At 39.3% G+C, this 17,611-nt stretch overlaps 1 protein-coding gene across 1 annotated transcript in view; it reads right to left on the minus strand.

Annotated features, from left to right (window-relative positions):
- Positions 1–16,089: 16,089 nt before the first annotated feature.
- LOC104690606 (ectonucleotide pyrophosphatase/phosphodiesterase family member 3) overlaps positions 16,090–17,611 on the minus strand; it is a 37,059-nt gene continuing 35,537 nt past the window's right edge. Inside the window, exon 25 of the mRNA XM_010401607.4 lies at positions 16,090–17,582. Coding sequence (XP_010399909.2) covers positions 17,409–17,582 — 174 coding nt within the window. The 3' untranslated portion in view covers positions 16,090–17,408. The remainder of the gene's footprint in view (positions 17,583–17,611) is intronic.

Raw genomic sequence — 17,611 nt, forward strand, 5'->3', positions numbered from 1 at the left:
GAGGAAGCAAGCACAGCTGCCAGCTCAAGCAGTAACTGAATCAAGCTGCCCCACCAAATGTCAAGGGAGAACAGCAGTAACACCAGCTTCATGTTTTCTGGCCTTATCTGTAAAGGGAGTCATTGAGATTATCAATTTTAATTTGCTGTTCAGCTGTTAGTGGCTGCAGCAAAGATAAACAAATATAAATTATGTAGTAGGAGAAAAAGGTAAACACAGGAAGTTTTCCATGCTGCTGCATGTCACAGCCTGTGATGTTTTCTCCTACCATTTTTTTACCTCGACAAAATCTCCACCAAACATCTGTTTTTAGAAAGACCTGAGGAAACACTAAGAACTCTCATCTGGCCCATTGTGTAAGGTGGCTGTGGCCCACTTAGGAGCTGTGGTTAGTGACAGGGGTTGTAAATTGCACCATGTTGCATGATTGGACAATCCACTTGCTCCAACCGGAGTTGGGAGGCCCTTGCTGCTCTCACAGCAGGGGGACAGACTGAGTTTGCAGGCAGAGGAGCATCATCTTGTGAGGTTGCCAGTGATAAGCAGCTCCAGGCTGGCTGAGGCTTCACCCTTACATTGCAATAGAAACCAGAGGTTGGTGGTTGTGGCAAGTATTTCCTGTTGCATTGCCTCTAACCAACAGCAAAATTCCTGTAGCCGTGAAAAACCAGGAGCCCCAGGAAAGCCTGAAGCTGCTCATTAAAGACCACTGCTGCTCAGTGTAACACTGGACTCTGCCTTACAGGAGCTAATTGATGCTGTTTCTCAGCTCCTGCTATAAGGACTTCTCCAATATTGTTGCATGAGAGTTGCATTGTAAACTAGTCTAGAAATCATTGAAAAATTGGCAGTTGTGGGAGTTTCTGTAATGTCTTTATGGGTAGTTTTATTTAGCATTCAAAATGTGTCTAAAACTTTACAAAAATGCAAGTCTTTAATAAAAGGAACAAATGAAACTGGAGGTGTATCTCAAAACTGTTTTATTATGTCTGGGAGTAATGCCTAAGATGAAGTCAGAAATCCTATGGCATTTATGGGCATATCAAACCGTGTGGACTGAACTGTGTTTTTCAGGTTTGCATCAAGAGACGATATATAACCCAGCACAGATCCAAGTCACGAGGGCAAGGTAGAGTTTCAAGACACACTTTGCAAGTCTCAGGTTCTGAGCTTAGCATCAAGATGCCTCTGTCAGGAAAAATTAATTAGTCCTTTATAACTACTTGCTTCAGAATTTGTTAATTTTACTCCCCAACATGCTCCTTTCAATAAATACTGAAAGAATTTTTTTTTTTTTGCAAATAATTACCCATTTTTGGTTGTTTTGCTGGTCTCCAAAAAAAAAAAAATCTGGGGATGATAAACTGATAACCTAATATCTCCTGTATAATTGAAAAATTGCATAATTGTTCCTCCTTTCAGTCTTAGTTTGGCATATATTGTTGGAAATTTAATAACTGCTAACACAACAGTTGTTAGATTGCTGGCAACAGTAGAAGAAAAATATGAAAAGTCCTTTAGCAATAGGAAATAATTGCTTGACAGTGATTTCCTGTCTCTCTAAGCTATATAAAATTTTGATTTTAGAAAAAATGCCTATACTCAATTAAACTATAAAATCCTGATGTGATGACAACATATTGGCAGTATTTCTTGGGAAGCAGACTATAGGATGTTTGAATACTTTAATGCTGCCCAAGCAGATGTTCATTATGCTCTTCCCAGCATAATCTCTCTAGCAAACACAATTTCAATACCTAATTTGCCAACCATATCTAAGTGGTCTGCACAATCAAGCAGAAGAACACCTTGCTACCTAGAGTGGAAAAAGTTGTAGGTTGTTCACCAAAAGAAAAAAGGGGGGGATGGGGAATACAGTATTAGAGTAAATACCCAAGTGGTTTCTTGAAGATCTGGAGGGTTAATTCAGTCCTCCTGGGAGGAGTCCAGAGCAAAGCAATAGTGTAGGTACTGTAACATTCACTGCAGCTAGAGGGTGATTTAAAGAAGATAAATTGCTCTTTCACAAGTTAAATATTTTCTTAAGATTTAAACTAGGTATCACCTTACCTCTCATTGATTTTTGACATCTTGAAGTGAACAAGATTCAACACAAACCAGGATGGGAAGAAAAAAAACTTTTAAAATACATGGTCAGTTGGGAGCAGAGATTTGAAAAAAAAGCATAAGGAACTTATCAATGGGCATCCGGCATCTGCATAAGAATTTATATTCTAAATCATATAAACAGTTTTGAAATCCACTTTTATTTCACCCCTGGAAGTACAACAACTGCTCTATTAAATTAGGATAAACAGAGGTCAAAGACCTGCAGCTGAGAAGATTTTTGAGCCAGAGGGAAAGTCTCCTGCTAAATACTGTTTAGGATAATTTTTTATCATGTCTAACCACTTTTTGAAGACATACATGTTTTTACAATCTACCCCATGCTGTAGTACAAAATTTTGGATTCTAACTTTTGGTGAAGAAACACCTCCTTAAATTTTAGTATCCTGTTGTCACCATATAAAATATGTCGGTTGATGTAATTTGAGGAAGTTCCATGTCCTGTATAGTAGCTTTACCATTCAGTTGCTGCATGTGTCCTTTTCAACAGCTTACAAGCATTGGCATTCACTACCTTCTTACTGGAAACAAGTGCATGGAATGCCAAGTTTTTATTTCACTGCTGGAACAAAACCTATTTCTTTTGAAGATACTAAAATATCATCAAAACAAGATTCTGGAAGAAATCTTTACTGCTAAAAAATACCTGGAATTATGCTTTAAGTCAGGCTGCACTGAATTAGCATGGAAAAAAAAGTTTGTGATTTTCACAATGCAAGTTGCTTCTTCCGGTGTTTCAGCAAACCACAAATGATCCAGGAACTTGTTGCACATTTAAGGAAACACCTGGTATTTTAAAATATTATATTACTCAAAACACAAAATTAAAATACTACATGTAGGGATAATAAGAGAAAAACCATATGTTCTTAAAAAAATAAAAATGAAGGTATAAGATGAGAATTTAACACTGTCAACATTAATATTAACATTATTAACATTAATGTTATACTTGACAAGTATAATGTTAATGCCAGCTGGAAAACTCAAGAGATAAAACTCAAATTTATCTCGAAGGGGAGGGAGGAAGGGAAGGACGGAAGGGAGTACCTGGACGGAAAGAAAGAGGGAAGTTTTAGCTTTGTTTTTTAGTGGTGTAGATGCTAATTCTCATCCATCTGAATTTTAGTGTCCTGTGTGCAAGCATTGCAAGTTTAGCAGATGATCCAATTCAGTAGAACAAAACACCTAATGAAAACATTTTGTTGTTTGGATCAAATTTCCTCTCCATAAAAGGGACGTCCATAAAGCTTCCAAGTAACTTGAATAGTTGTGGTATTTACCAGTAAGCACTCCATGTTTCTGAAGATTTGACCATCACAGCCTTCACTGGACAGATGGTTTTGCAATCCTGAGAGTTCTCTGCGCAAACACTTTTGAAAGCTTAAACACTTTTTAAGAGTAACATCTTTACATAAATTTTAAATAAACCATGAATTTTAAAGCTAATAATCTCTAAGAAAGCTGACTAGAATAATGTTTTCTCGGGGAGACCAACTTTTCCAATGGAATTATCTAACATTCGAGTCTTACATGTTGTTAGCTGTCAGAAATAAACACTTCTCCTTGCACTTCCAAGTCAGCCTATGCCCGAGCTGCTCGCTGGCACACATCTCTTGCTCACCCATTCTGCTTCTGTGCTTCTTCTGACTTGATGCACATGCAGAAGAATGCACCAAGCAGCTGAACATGGTCTTGTGATAGGAAATGTTCACGCTCCCAACTCCAAACAGTGTGAGTGGGTGTAACCAGCACCTGATCTCACCAGTACTCCCTCAAACATGGAGTCTTCAGCTCTCCTTTGTCACCCAGCTAACCTGTGCTGCTTCCTCTTGGGATCTCATGGCAAAAAAATATCCAGGGAAACTCTGGGAGAATATTTTAGTATTATTCTTTTGGGCTCCATTATCTGCCCCCTCTGCATTTATGAAATCAGATATTTAGAAATATTTATAAACATATAAGAACATGAACAATTGCTTCTGGCAAAGCTGCTCCAGAGTCATAAAATGAAATCATTTTCTGGGACATGTCCCAGGCAAGAAGCCCATCAAGAAATGGAAAAAATGCATGCTTGAATAAATACTTTTGGAGAATCTCCATGATGTCTCTAGCAGGGTGCCTACTGCTGAATCCCTGCTACTTTATGGCCTGGGCTTTTTATGCCTGACCCAGGCATCATTAAAAGACTGTCTAGAGATTCACTGGACCTAGGTGTCGGGAAGTACAGCTATTTCCGACTGTGGAGAATACCAGGTAGTGCATTCTTCCAGCTTTGATACAAGGTCTGTGCAACATACCCCAGACATGATCTTCAGCAGCCCAGAAGATCACAAGGGGTAGGGTAGCCAACTCCTTAAGATGAAGTAACAACGTGCTTTAACTGAGAGTAAGAAGTCATTGCCCATATTCTTCTTGCCATTGCAACTCAACCCATTGCTCTACTTTCAGAGCAGAATTTGAATATGTTTTTAAGAGTCACAATATTGCTGGTGGACAAAGAGAACTGAAAACTACAGGTGAGGCTGACAGTTCCCATCTAGGAAACATGTGCTAAACCAGTCCTAAAGGGACATATGGTCAATACTGACTCCACAATTAGTATAAAGGAATACTAAAAACATAACATTCCAGTCTCTACTATTCTCCTTTCACACCTTCCTGTAGCCCATAAGAGAAGTGGAAGGCATTACTCCTCCATCTATTCAGGAAGCAGGATAACAAAAACCGGGTGTTTAATAAACACAGCAGCCGCTCCTCTGCTGACCTGAAGACAGCACAGGCTATTTCAAGCAGCAGGCTCTTAGCCCATTCACTACTCAATCCACTCTTTGTTTCAGCTTAATTTGCAAATTAGTCTTCTGAGGACTAGAGTTAAGTATCCTTTATAAAGCTCCCAACTCATTTATGTCAAGTGTGTTAACAAACTTTTTTTTCAAATGTCTACATTAAACTAAATCAATGATTCCCCTACGTGGACATGCCACAGCCAGATTATCTTGAGATGTCCGAGACAGGTTTGCTCTTTCCATATTTGCTTTCCTTGGTGAAACTTGTTTGTCCCCAGTTTCTCAGTAGTCCATCACTTATGAGAGAGCAAATCTTGGCTAAGCATCATTTGCTGTAGGATATGCACTGTAGGTAATGCAGACAGAGTGTTACCTTCTCATATGAGCTCTTCCTGCTAGGACTTTGAAGCTGGAAAAAAGGAAAATATCTCAAAAGGCAGATGTATGAAATTTACCTGACAAACAACTCCTCCAGAGCAAAGCTTAAAAGCTAATTTTTTAAATAAGTGCTCTCTTCATGTTGTTTTAAGAAGTATGAAGAAAAAAATCCCCAATTTTTTCATCAGCTTTTGTAGGATTTCTTTAGACTGTCATCATTTAAAAACTAATACGTTCAACCAAACCAAACTATGTATTTGACTTTCAAATTTGACAATTTGAATTGACTCAACTAGGATGTTAGTAGTGTCTAAAAGTCATTTTATCCTCACCCCAGAAAGAAACATGGTGTGGTTTTAGTTTATGTTTATTTTTGTCTGGGGTTCATTTTTCACGGAAAGTTGCAAGAGCTCTACATACTAAATATGTTAAAAAACACAGTTCACAAGTTGTTGGTAAATCAGTTTGTTTCTGAAGAATTGCTTGTCTTCGGAAAGTATCTGTCTGTAACTCTTTCAGGGTGTTAACTAACCATGGGGTTGTTGAGATTAGTTACCCTGAAAGTTACTCTTATCTTCTGAGCTGCAGGGTAAATTGCAGAGGAAGAACACGAACAGCAGTGACTGCTGGCATTTTGAACATGGCACAGCATTTGTGCTAAGGCACTTCTCTGTTAGTTACACTGTTAGAAATGTTTAGTGTTGATAATCACTGTAGCTTTCACTGACAGCAGGTTGGCTCATAGTGAAGGCCTGTGACGCACAGTTAGAACTGCTAAACAAAGAGCTAGATGAGAATTTATATTTTGAAATTCAAAATCTGGTTTTAATCTAGCCTATTTAGAAAGAGGTCAAGAGTATATTTTTCATTGCTTTCCATGGAGAAGAGGGATAGGGCAATCAATTCCTCAAGATGAAGTAACGATGTGCTTTAATTGAGAGTCAGAAGTCATTGCTCATATTCTTCTGATTTAGCAATCCACTATGCCCCATGGGCCTTCAGATCATGTACAAAGAATTATGAAACAAGAAAACTGTGGGCATAGCTCCATGTTCTTCCTGGCATTCTTAGAGAGCAATGGGAGTGTCTAAAAGGAGTCAGTAAATGCAGATTAACTTTTCCACAGAAACAACACAGATTATTTCTCCATGTAGACAAGAAGTCATAGTTTCTTTGCCTGATACCTCAGAGAGACATTTCCTCCAGCTTTTGTAACAGGCCTCTTTACTAGCACAATGTACAGGAGCCCCAAGCCCCTCACTTTCTGTGTCTCTCAGGAGGAAATCCAACTCAACAACCTGAGATCAATCAGGAAGACCAACCTGATAAGGAGGCTGACTCATCCAGGACCAACATCTGGGGCTCCTACTGTGACCCGGTATCTTACCCCAACTACCAGTTCCAAAAAAGAACTAATCAGCTGGCACTGGGTAATAAGGTGGAATGAATCCCAAACACTGATGGGCAGTCCCAGCAGTGCTATTGCCCTTGTACTCCATCCAACCTGTACTTTGTTTACAAAAGCCTACATGTTAGCAAGCATTTTTATTTTTCAAAGTCTCCACTAATTATTGGAAGATAGATATTAATGGAATGAGTTTTGAGGATGCAAGGAAGATATTACAATACTTCTTTCCGTATGCCAGCTTAAAACCTCAAAGTATATGCCACACATCAATCTTTTTTCAAGTTTTATATGAAGAACAGAGATAAGGAAGCATTGATTGTACCCTATGAACCTACATAAATACTGAATACTTGCACAGTTTACATGAAAAGAATTTAGAGTAACAAGGCAGTAAATTTGCTCATTCTTCCCCTTTATGGTATAAAAATCCAAAGTCCCAGCCTATCAGTTTACCTCATGCATCAGCTCAAGCATATAAAAAAATTTCCCGCTGATCTTTTTTCTGAAGTTATATATCAGCAATTGGCGTTTATCTTATGCATTGTGTACCCCCTAGATAAATAAAAGGTGATCAGAAAGGTAGAATATTTTTTTCTACTACTCTGGAAGTCTGCAAATGATAAAACAGGCAGGCCTTTTCACTGTCCAGCGTTTTAGGGTAAGAGTTAAATAGTTTTCTGTCACTAATAAAATAATGATACTGATGAATAATGATCAACTGCTGCATGCTGCATACAAAATAACAAAAGATGTAGGGACCCAGCTATTATGATGGTCACTTTACAGTCACTCAGTCATCATATCTTGCATCTAGGAAATTTAATACATTTAATTGCCTTTGGGCTCTTGCAGTTCTTCTCTGTCTTCTGACTGCTCTCAGTAGATATAAATAGAAATGACCTGCAAGGCAGCTTCTCTGACATGAAAGTTTCTGAGCAGGCCACATCCTCCATCATGTGCTTGCTCTCCTTTTAGCCAGGCTGCCTTGCCCCAGTCTCTGTATATGTTCCAACAAAAATTCATGTATCTTTTTCTTATGAGGAGTTGGAATAGGATTTTGGCAAAGCAAGCAAGGACAACAGCGTGAGTTTTGGATGTGCTGAAGAGGAGAGTCATGGCAGAAATGCTGTGCTGGAAAAAATTTCCTGCCCTCAGGGAATTTTTAGGACTTCAAAACCTCTCACATTCTGCACCAGGTCAGAGCCATCTTTCAGGTTTGGAGATCCATCAGACAGAAAAACAACAAAACACATAGCAGACTGGTTACTGAGACACTCACTCAAGTTGTACAAAATCTGGCATCAAGTTCATGCCTACAAGCTGCTCCAGCTCTGGATTTTGTCACCTCAGCAGGCCATGCAGCAATATGGCTGTCAGCCAGGATTCACTGAGTTCAGGTTGTTTGTCAGCTCAGGAGAAGCCTGAAAGGAAAAGTCATGGTGATGATGCATTGGCATCTAACCTTGTTCTGAAAATTGTTTGGCTGACAAGGCTGTATTGGGATACCACTGAAAGCAAATTCAGACTGTACAAAATTATTATTTAATTTCATGGATCTGACAAATTCATCCAAAAAAAAAAAAAATCCAACACCAAAAAACCACCAAAACCCAAATAAGTTTTATTAAGCTTTTTCTGACCAACTCTATCCATGCCCTTTCCCCCCTAGCTAGTCAAAAGCACTTTGTACAGACATTTTCCAGCTCAGCATGACATCTCTTGTCATTCTTCCCAACCTCACAAACACAGCTGGAAGTAAAGCAAGTAGGAAATATGGTTTTCCTATCCACATGTTCAGGAATATGATTCACAAGCAAGCAAAGCAGAGCATGAGCTAGGACTGATGAAATGGCAGCGCCAGCAGGGCTCATACAAATCCTGGCGGCACAGATATCTTTTATTTAAATTGCAAAAACCCAGGCAAGTTTCTCAAGTTACTGGTTGACAAGGACTTGAGATGTTAATCTCTGTTAAACATCTTTAATCGCCGTCTCAATCAAACAGGTCTTGCATTACCTTTCTGAAGTTAAAATGCTCCTTTTTTTCTTTCACTTAATCGTTATTCACGGAAGCAAAGAACACAGACCCAGCTGAGTCATTGAGGCAGTTGCCTGCTCTCATGGGTAACTGTGTAATTCAGGATGATTCAGAGGTTGACCAAGCTCTTTACTTTAAAGTATTTCTGTTCATCCCTTGCAATTGTCGTAGAATAGCTGGTCCAGAAGCTTACTGGTGACAATCTGTCTCCTGATTTCCAGTTGGAATCTACTGCTGGCAAATTTATGTGTCGTTATAATTACTTGGTGCTAAGATTTTTCTATACTATAAATGACTCTTCATTTTCTTTCTCTGCTGTTCATTACTACTATTGCTCCAAGGAATACAGCTAGAAAGAGTGGTTTATCTCCACTCAGGTTCTGGGTTTGCTCTGCTAAAGAAGAAAATATTTTAAAATCTCTCATTGTTTGTGAAGTGATTAAAGTAGGTAATCATATAGGGATTTAATTTTCCATATGATATCAGAGCCTTCCTTTGCTTTTGCTTCAAAAAGAAATCACCTCACGCCTAACTGGAATTACAATGCTCCCTTATATTTTGGAGCCCCTTTTTTGTACTAAAATCCAACAGAAATTTATCATCAATGTGCATTTGCCAGCCTTACATGAGGTCAACTCTTTTCTACCTCCAAGAACCACCTTTGAAGGCCATCTGAATCACTATTTGTCAAGCTGTTTAGCTTCTGACTACTGGCAATCCAGGATAGGAGGTGTTACCAGTGGCAGCCACACCCTTTTTAACTTTGAAGCAAGTTTACTGTTATATAACAGTCTTCTGAAGCCCTGTGTGCACTCTGTAAAGGCTTCAGGATGACTAAAACCACTTTATTGGAAATTTCACTGCCACTGATTATCATTCCAGGTCTACACAAAATCTTTGTGTCCGCTGGTCTGAGCTGGCCAAACCCATAAGTAGATATATGTGAAACCATTCAGAATTAATATCTGAAGAAGAAATTATGCCATTCTTTATTTCCTCTCCTCTACTTGCCCACTAGGCTATCACCACAGTTCCTCAGTGCAGCCAAGCCCCTGTGGCCATACATACACCTGGAACACCTCATTTGCATTCAAAGCAATGAGAAGTTGACAGTAGTTCACAAAGGACACTGAGCAGTTAAAAAGCAAATGGATTATCAGAGACCAGGAGGAAATCACAGTTTTCTTCAGTTTAACCTCAAACCTCAGTAAACAAACCAAGGTGTCACACAGGAAAAACCTTGAGCATAAACAAGACACTGATGTGTCATGTCCCATATGTCATTATCCCATGCTATAGCTGTCCAGAATAGCTGTGCAGCTTGGTTGGACAAGAAGTAGACTGTGGATTCAGTGATTCATAAAGCAGAAGCTTCAGCCAGAACAAACTTTGTTCAGTGCTATTTTGCAGTGCAGTTATTCTGCATTAATCACAGTAGAGAAACATGTAATAGGAAATAGAAAATCAATTCCTATGAAGAAGTATAATCTCTCTTACTGTGGGTTTCATAAAGTTCCTGTTATTCAGATTTTCTTTTGACTTTATGTCATGTATCAATTGTGTTTCAAAAGGTGCCATTTTTTACAGCAATCAATCAGCAAATTTGTCTAGCAATATTGCAGCACTGTGCTGAAGGTTGTGTTAGGTTATTCATAACTGGGAAAGAGGGAACTTTCCATAACTGCACTAACAGCAGGTAGCAATTTCTCCCTGCATTTTGGAATATAGAGTGCTTATTATGTGAGATACAAAAATATTTTATTGTATTTTTATTTCTATATAAAGCTTTCACATTTCTTTTATGCACTTTTTTTGGTAATACTTGGTAGCTTTTAATAATAGAACAGTTGGCAGTACCACTGATAACCTTTCTGCTGGATTATTTCTCGTAAGCATTTTCCTTGTGAGGAATACATTAAAAGAAAAACTATATAAACTTCTGTAACCCATATGGTTTTGCAGCATTTCACATGCAATGGTGCTTACTTAAAAGTTCTCAAACACAGGTATTCAGACCTACAGAAATTTTCTATCTAAGGGTCTTTACACAAGTACATTAAATTAAATCTGTACCTCAGAGAACAGTTATGATGCCATTCATGTTATCATAAAATGTTAAATTTTTTTGTAATGGAAAAATGCTTTTTTCTGGGCTTCCCATAGCTCATTCCATTCCTTTGTCAGAAGCTATGTGATTTCAATAACTAAATTCATCACCTCTACACTAAACTTTCTGAAAATCCCAAGTTACAGAAGCAATATGATTTCTGGTCTGAGAAAGCATGGGTAGCAGTGATCACAGTCCCAAAGACTGAGCATGAAGCTAGTTCACATACTGACTTTATTCCAAATTAATGGTTTTGGAAGCATGGTTGGCAAAGGAAGAAGTGGAGCCATAAGCTAAGGGCCAAGCTGGAGAAAGGAGTTGAGACTTCTTTCCTTGCAAGTGGCAACAGCTGGAGAAGGCAAAGATCACACTGAGACACAGATGATGGGGAGAAACATGACTGGGGCTGGGAATAGACAAAAACACACATTGGAGTAAGAGAAATGATGAGCAGGAACCATGGGAAAGATGTTAGACAGCAGACACAGCCAGTAACACGCTACACAGAAAAACAGGAACTTCGGCGGTTTCTTTCTACCCAATATTGTAGGTCAACTACAAGGAGAAGTCACTGACCAGTCCTTGTGTCCTCCACAGCCCACATTTTCCTAAGGAAACATTACCAGTCCTTTTAGAAACATGCCTCCCTGCCATCTCCTTTCCCACCAGACAGCATCCTGTTTGTTGTCACTCTGTCTGACACTACCTTTAGGAATCAAGATTACAGGGAATTATTTCCACCAAAAGCAAAACAACTGCCAAACCACCAAAAGCAAGTTTGATACACCAAACAGCACCTGAAAATTCTTGGAGATGTTCACAAATTAAAATTTGCTGTAACAAAATTAAAATTTACTGAAGCAAATACGAGCTCATATCATATGTGTTTCCTTAGCCTATGCAGCCAAACTGCTTCCAAAACTTTGTACTACTCATAAGACTGAATTGCATACCACATAAAATGCAATCTAACTCATAACTGAGTAAAGGAAGTGAGGCAAGATCTCTCATTCTGTGGAAAGAATTAGAGTAAGCAACAGCTTGAATTCACCTTTCCCATGGGTCTGCAGTTAAGCTTTTAAAAACACCAAGGAACAAAAAATTTCAATACTCTGTTTTTTTCTGCATTCAGACAGTGGTTTGTTTTTTGACCTTCTTCCTCTTTGCAAGTGAAGACTGCTTAACGGTGCTAGGGAGATATCCAGCATCTGTAATCTGAACAAAGTTAAAAAGAATATAAACTAGTTACATGAGAAGATGCAGACGATGCCCCTTGGGGAAGAGTGTAAAGGAGGACTGCAAACTAACCTCTTTGGAATATGCTACTTCATGAAAGTGTGTTCCCAGATGCAGAAAAGGCATCCTTTTCCCTAAAATGAAGGAAAAATTCATCATGAGAAATTAAAACTTAGTATCATTTCTGAATCATGTTTTGCATTCTTGGCAATATATTTCAGATGTTCTAGAGACGATAGAAATGGTATTCACAGATGTAGTTTTGGTAGCTAGACACAATTCCGTCAGCTTTTCCCCTGACAATAAACAAGAATGAGGAAAAAAGTCCAAACCAGCACAGCTGAATCTATGGAAATTACATTCACTAGCTTGCCTGAAAAGCAAACAGAGCTTTCTTTTCCAAAATGCTTTTTCTCAGCAATTCTCCATAAATCCTCCTTTTTCCCTGGGAGAGCTGGTTACTCCTGAGATTCGAGAGAGAATTCTGTGGTATGACCTGTATGTGATAATAAGAGGAGGACAGAAAGATTGTTAGTTTCCATAGATGTTATTAGAAGTTTTTTTTTGGTTGATCAAATTGAGTTTTTTATGTTTACAGTTGACTGACACAGCTTTCATCTGTGCTGATGGGTGTTAATCTGCTCATACAAAAAAGTCTGACATATCTGAACTGCAGGAATACAAGAAAACTTTTATTCTGCCTAAAGAATAACAGGCTGGCATTCTGCCACTAAGAAAAAAATCAGAGCAATATATAAAATCCACTGTCTTCAAAAAGCATTCCTGAAAAAGCACAGATCTTAGCCTTGGACCCTTGAGGCGTTCCCATTGCTGAGTAGTCACTAGAGGCCTATAATGCCTCCAGAAGTGTCCAACATATCAGATGGGTCAGAGTGTGCCCTCAGCAAGTTTGCTGATGACACCAAACTGGGGGGAGTGACTGGTAACACCAGAGGGTCATGCTGCATTCAGAGACACCTCAACAGGCTGGAGAAACGTGCTGACAGGAACCTCATGAAGTTCAGCAAGGGGAAGTGCAGAGCTCTGAGTCTGAGTACCCAGCTCCAGGCACCAGCATATGCTGGGGGCCATCCAGATGGAAAGCAGCCCAGCAGAAAAGGACATGGGGATCCTCAGGCACTAAGTTGAACACAAGCCAGCAATGTACCCTTGGGGCAAGGAAGGCCAGTGATACTCTGGGCTGTATTGGGAGGCATGTTGCAGGTCAAGAGAAATGATCCTTCACCTCTACTCATCACTGGTGGTGCCACACCTGAAGTTCTGGGTTCAGTTCTGTGCTCCTCAGTACAGGAGCTCAGTGCAGACTTACTAGAGAAAGTCCACTGAAGGGCTACCACAGTAATTAAAGTACTGGCTTATCTTTTCTACAAGAAAAGAGACTGGGAGTCCCTGGGGGAAAGAGCTGGAACTGGCCATCCTGGAGAAGAGAAGACCCAGGGTGGGTTTTATCAAGGTGTATGAAGAGTACAAGGGAGAGTGCAAAGAGGATAGAGGCTGGCTATTCTCAGGGGTACCCAGTGACATGACAAGAGGCAATGGACACAAACTGAAATACAGGAGATTCAACTTAAACATAAGAAAGAAGCTTTGGTTTGTTAAGATCCACTATGTTTGCAGTGATCTGTAAAATGCATCTAGACTAACCTTCAAGTTACATACAGGTCTCTTCAGGTTTTGCCCCCAACTTGCCCTATAACTAGACCTTGTAGGCATTCAGAGATCCTCCTGAATTACTGTGGATATCCTTCCTGGAGCTGGTTTAGAAGAACACAGGTAACTGAAAGGACAGAATGAGGGGAAGAAAAACTGGGGGGTTTGATTTAAGGAATTTACAGAACTTAACTTTGGCTCATGCCCCCATCAAAATGTGGACCCAGATGTAGACCTCATTTTTATTTCAGCTATGGCACCACAGACAGTCATGCAACATTTTTAACTCAGTTGCCTTTTCTGTGTGCTTTGTAAGCACAGCTGGATTTAGTATGGTTGGAAAATCTGTTTGTGAACTGCTGATCCCACTGAAATCACAAAGTGGTCAAAATTCTCTTGTCCAGCCATGGCCTTCCTGAGAGAGTGGTTTCTAAATCATCTCCTGCTGTCACTGTAACTGTGATTCTGGGATCTGTTGTTGAGGTATGACCAGGCAGAGAAATGGAATCCTTACTGCCAAATGTCAGATTAGTTGAGCCTCTTCTTTGGTAGGAAGGAAAGACTGTGCCCCCCAGCTGCCCAGATGAGGCTGCCCTGCCTCTTGGCTTGTAACACCACTCTGTACGGTCCTTCGTCTCGTGCAAAACCACACATCCCTTTAGGGAGTTGTTCCATCTGTTAGGCAACAATCTGATTCACTGATAAGAGGCAAGCTAGAAAGCTCAGCAATTTTGTCTTTCCTTGGAAAGCCTCTGGAAAGCCGAAGTACACTTCCTCCCAGCCATGTTTCTATCACATAGGATACGACCTGGAGAAATGCACTTCTCTGCAGCCAGTCTTAGGAAGCACTCACTCTTCTCTCAACTCCCAAGCATTACAGGCAAAGCAGGCTGTGGCTGAGCTTCCTGGACAGTGAGCAGGTTGGTTTGTGGGACACATCAGCTGCCAAGTCTCCTTAATGTATATTCATAAGCAATTGGTGTCCTTGGCACTTCTCCTGCTTTAAGTCTGGTTGACGTCAAACCCACAGCTGTCCCAAGTCCTGACCCTGGCTAATACTAAGTTGAATTCCACCCAGCACTTTTCATCCTTCAGAGAACACTCCTGTCCTTTGGTTCATGCTTCAGGGTCTGGGAAGGATTTGTATTTCCTGCCACTTTTAGACTATGGTAAGGAAAGTCACTCCAGTAGTCTTCACTTCTCCCTCCCCAGGGAAATTGTGATGGGACAGGCAAGTGCTGCTCTAAGAGGACACTCCTGAGCCTCCACTTTTCTCAAGATTTTGGGTCCAGAGGCATGACAGATTTGCCTGCCTCTCTATTGACAGCTTTTCACCCAGAGGTAGTAACTCCCCCACTGCACAGAAATGGCACAGTGAGGATAGAAAAAAATCTGTACTTACAAACACAATTGCACATGTTGTATATGAAAAATACCACCATCCTATGTACAAACATTGCAGGACCAGTACAGGAGGTAATTTTAAAAACAACCCTTTCTATATATATCCATTGACACTATTTCCCTTAAGGGACCATGTCCAAGGTAAAGGGTATTCTGTGCCACTTCAGTGTCTGCACTCAGCTTTGAAGGTACTTCAGGGGGGTACTGACAAAAAGCCAGCGGTCTCTGTAATAAATATTAAGTGAACAAAAAAGGTTTGTTTTATAGACAGTCTCACAGAGCCAGGGTGTGGTGTTTAGGAAATAGCAGCACTTACTAAAAAAACATCAGTTAAGCTTTTCCTTGGTCTGCCTTTTCTGGAGCATGATAGGCTGTTTCCCTTGCCTACTTTCTTTCATTATTACTCTGCCTTGCTACAGAGAAAAGACTAGATATAGGTAGCGCCAAATTTCTATATCTGCTTAGAGATTTGGTTCTAATCCTCCAAAACTTAAAAGGACCCAAGCATAAGAGAGGGAAACAGCAAGGTCCTCCAGAGTTCAGACTTCTGATGTCTACAGGAGCACGCAGTTTCTCAGCTTCAATAATGGTCTATGGAAAATCACATTTTATGGAATTTACATTTTTAATTCTCACATGTAAGGTGGCTCTGAGAGCTGAGACTTGGCAACATCTGCTTTTACAGTCAGCAGATTACTTTGTGCCTATTCCACTTCAGCTTCGGGAGTTTCAAAACTGGCTGAAAAATACGGAAACAAAGGGCTTACCAATTTGGGAAAGCTATACTCACATCCCCTAGAAAACAGAAGATTGAAATATTCAGAAACAACATTCTTAGATCTCAGGACAAAGGAGAGCGGTTAACAAAGGAGGATTATGTTTTTAAATTAAATACAGTGTGTTTATTTTGTCTTATTGTCTATTTGTTATTACTTTAACTTTTGAATTTCTCAGCATTTCAGAGTAAAAGAAACCCAATCCATTTTACATATTCAGTCACTGTTCTTTTGTCCCACTCTTCCAGAGTAAGAGTGTAGATTTTTTTTTACTAGAGCTAGGATATGATTTACCATGCAGTGAAAAACCAGTTGTGTTCTTAACTGGGGCAGTTTAGCAGAAATTTGCTTTAGGTGGGCGGACTTAGATGCCACAACATTGTAAAGTGGTGAACTACAATTCCACGATGGTGTAATGGTTTAACTGAGATAAAAATCTTTACATTCAGCTTGGTCCCACATAGTGATTTTAAGATCAGTATAGCTAAACTCTGTCTGGTGCCTGGGCATACACTGATCATCTAAGACTTGGGGGGAGAAAAAATGTCTTGTGGTGGGTTTGGAATTTTGTGCAGAAAAGGCTGGAAGTTTAAAGCTTCCTTCCTTAAACAGACATACCTCCTTCAGTCCACAGTTAGCTTTATAGATTGAAACACACTTTGACATGTTTCTTTAAAATGCCCACTGAGCCTATAAATCAAATTTTGCTGTTGCCAGGCATTAGGAAACCATTGCAAATACAAGTAAATTGTAAAAATTGTAAAAATAAATACAAGATAAAATTCTTTTGTGTAGAGCATTTCTTTTACCTCTTCATGTTCAGATTGTTTTAAGATTTCTGAAGGGTACGGAATATGGCTCATTTACTCTAACATCACTTCACTTGTTACTGGCAGAATGAATTAACCCAAGTGGAAAACACAGGTGATGATCACTTGCACTACATATAAACCTTTTGTGAGTCTCAATATGTTTTCATGGAATTAATAGGCAAGAAAGAGAAATTCAGAACATTTCAGGACATGCTAGTGTTAGAGAACCATATCCTTTCTGATAAACACAGGGGAAAAAACACACACACTCCTCTCAAACTGTTTCATTTTTCAACTCCATTGTAGAAGTATTTTATATAAAATGTATAATTCTGGTGTGTATGCACTATAAAATATGTCCTTTTGCATTTTTATTTAATCACTACTACTACTATATATAATATATCATATGTCATGTATTTTTATAGTAATATCATATATTAGTTTTTGCATAATAAATATATATTCTGTATTTTGAAAGCCTGGCTCAGCAACGACGATTTAATTCACTTTAGATAATTTTATGCATAGCTATTATTCAAATTTTATTGGCACAAAACACTTGACTGAAAAACACAAATTTGAAAAATACTTTAGCAAGGGAAAAACTGAAATCATTTAAATTTTCTTTCTTCCAAGCAGTGACACTTTTTTCAAAGATAATTAGTTGCTTTCAGTCTCAAATATTGGCAAAAATGTCTTTAGCCGTAAGATCTCGGAGATGGGTTCATTTCTTTCTTGGTAAAAGTCAAGCCCAGTTAGCAACTCCACATCCCGAACACGTGCAGAATGAGCCTGAACTCTTTCTTCAACCCATTCAGAAAGTGTCTTATTTTCCTGTCAAAACAAACAAGAACAATGTTCAA

Source organism: Corvus cornix, chromosome 3, assembly GCF_000738735.6.
Source record: "Corvus cornix cornix isolate S_Up_H32 chromosome 3, ASM73873v5, whole genome shotgun sequence".
NCBI classification, from domain to species: domain Eukaryota; kingdom Metazoa; phylum Chordata; class Aves; order Passeriformes; family Corvidae; genus Corvus; species Corvus cornix.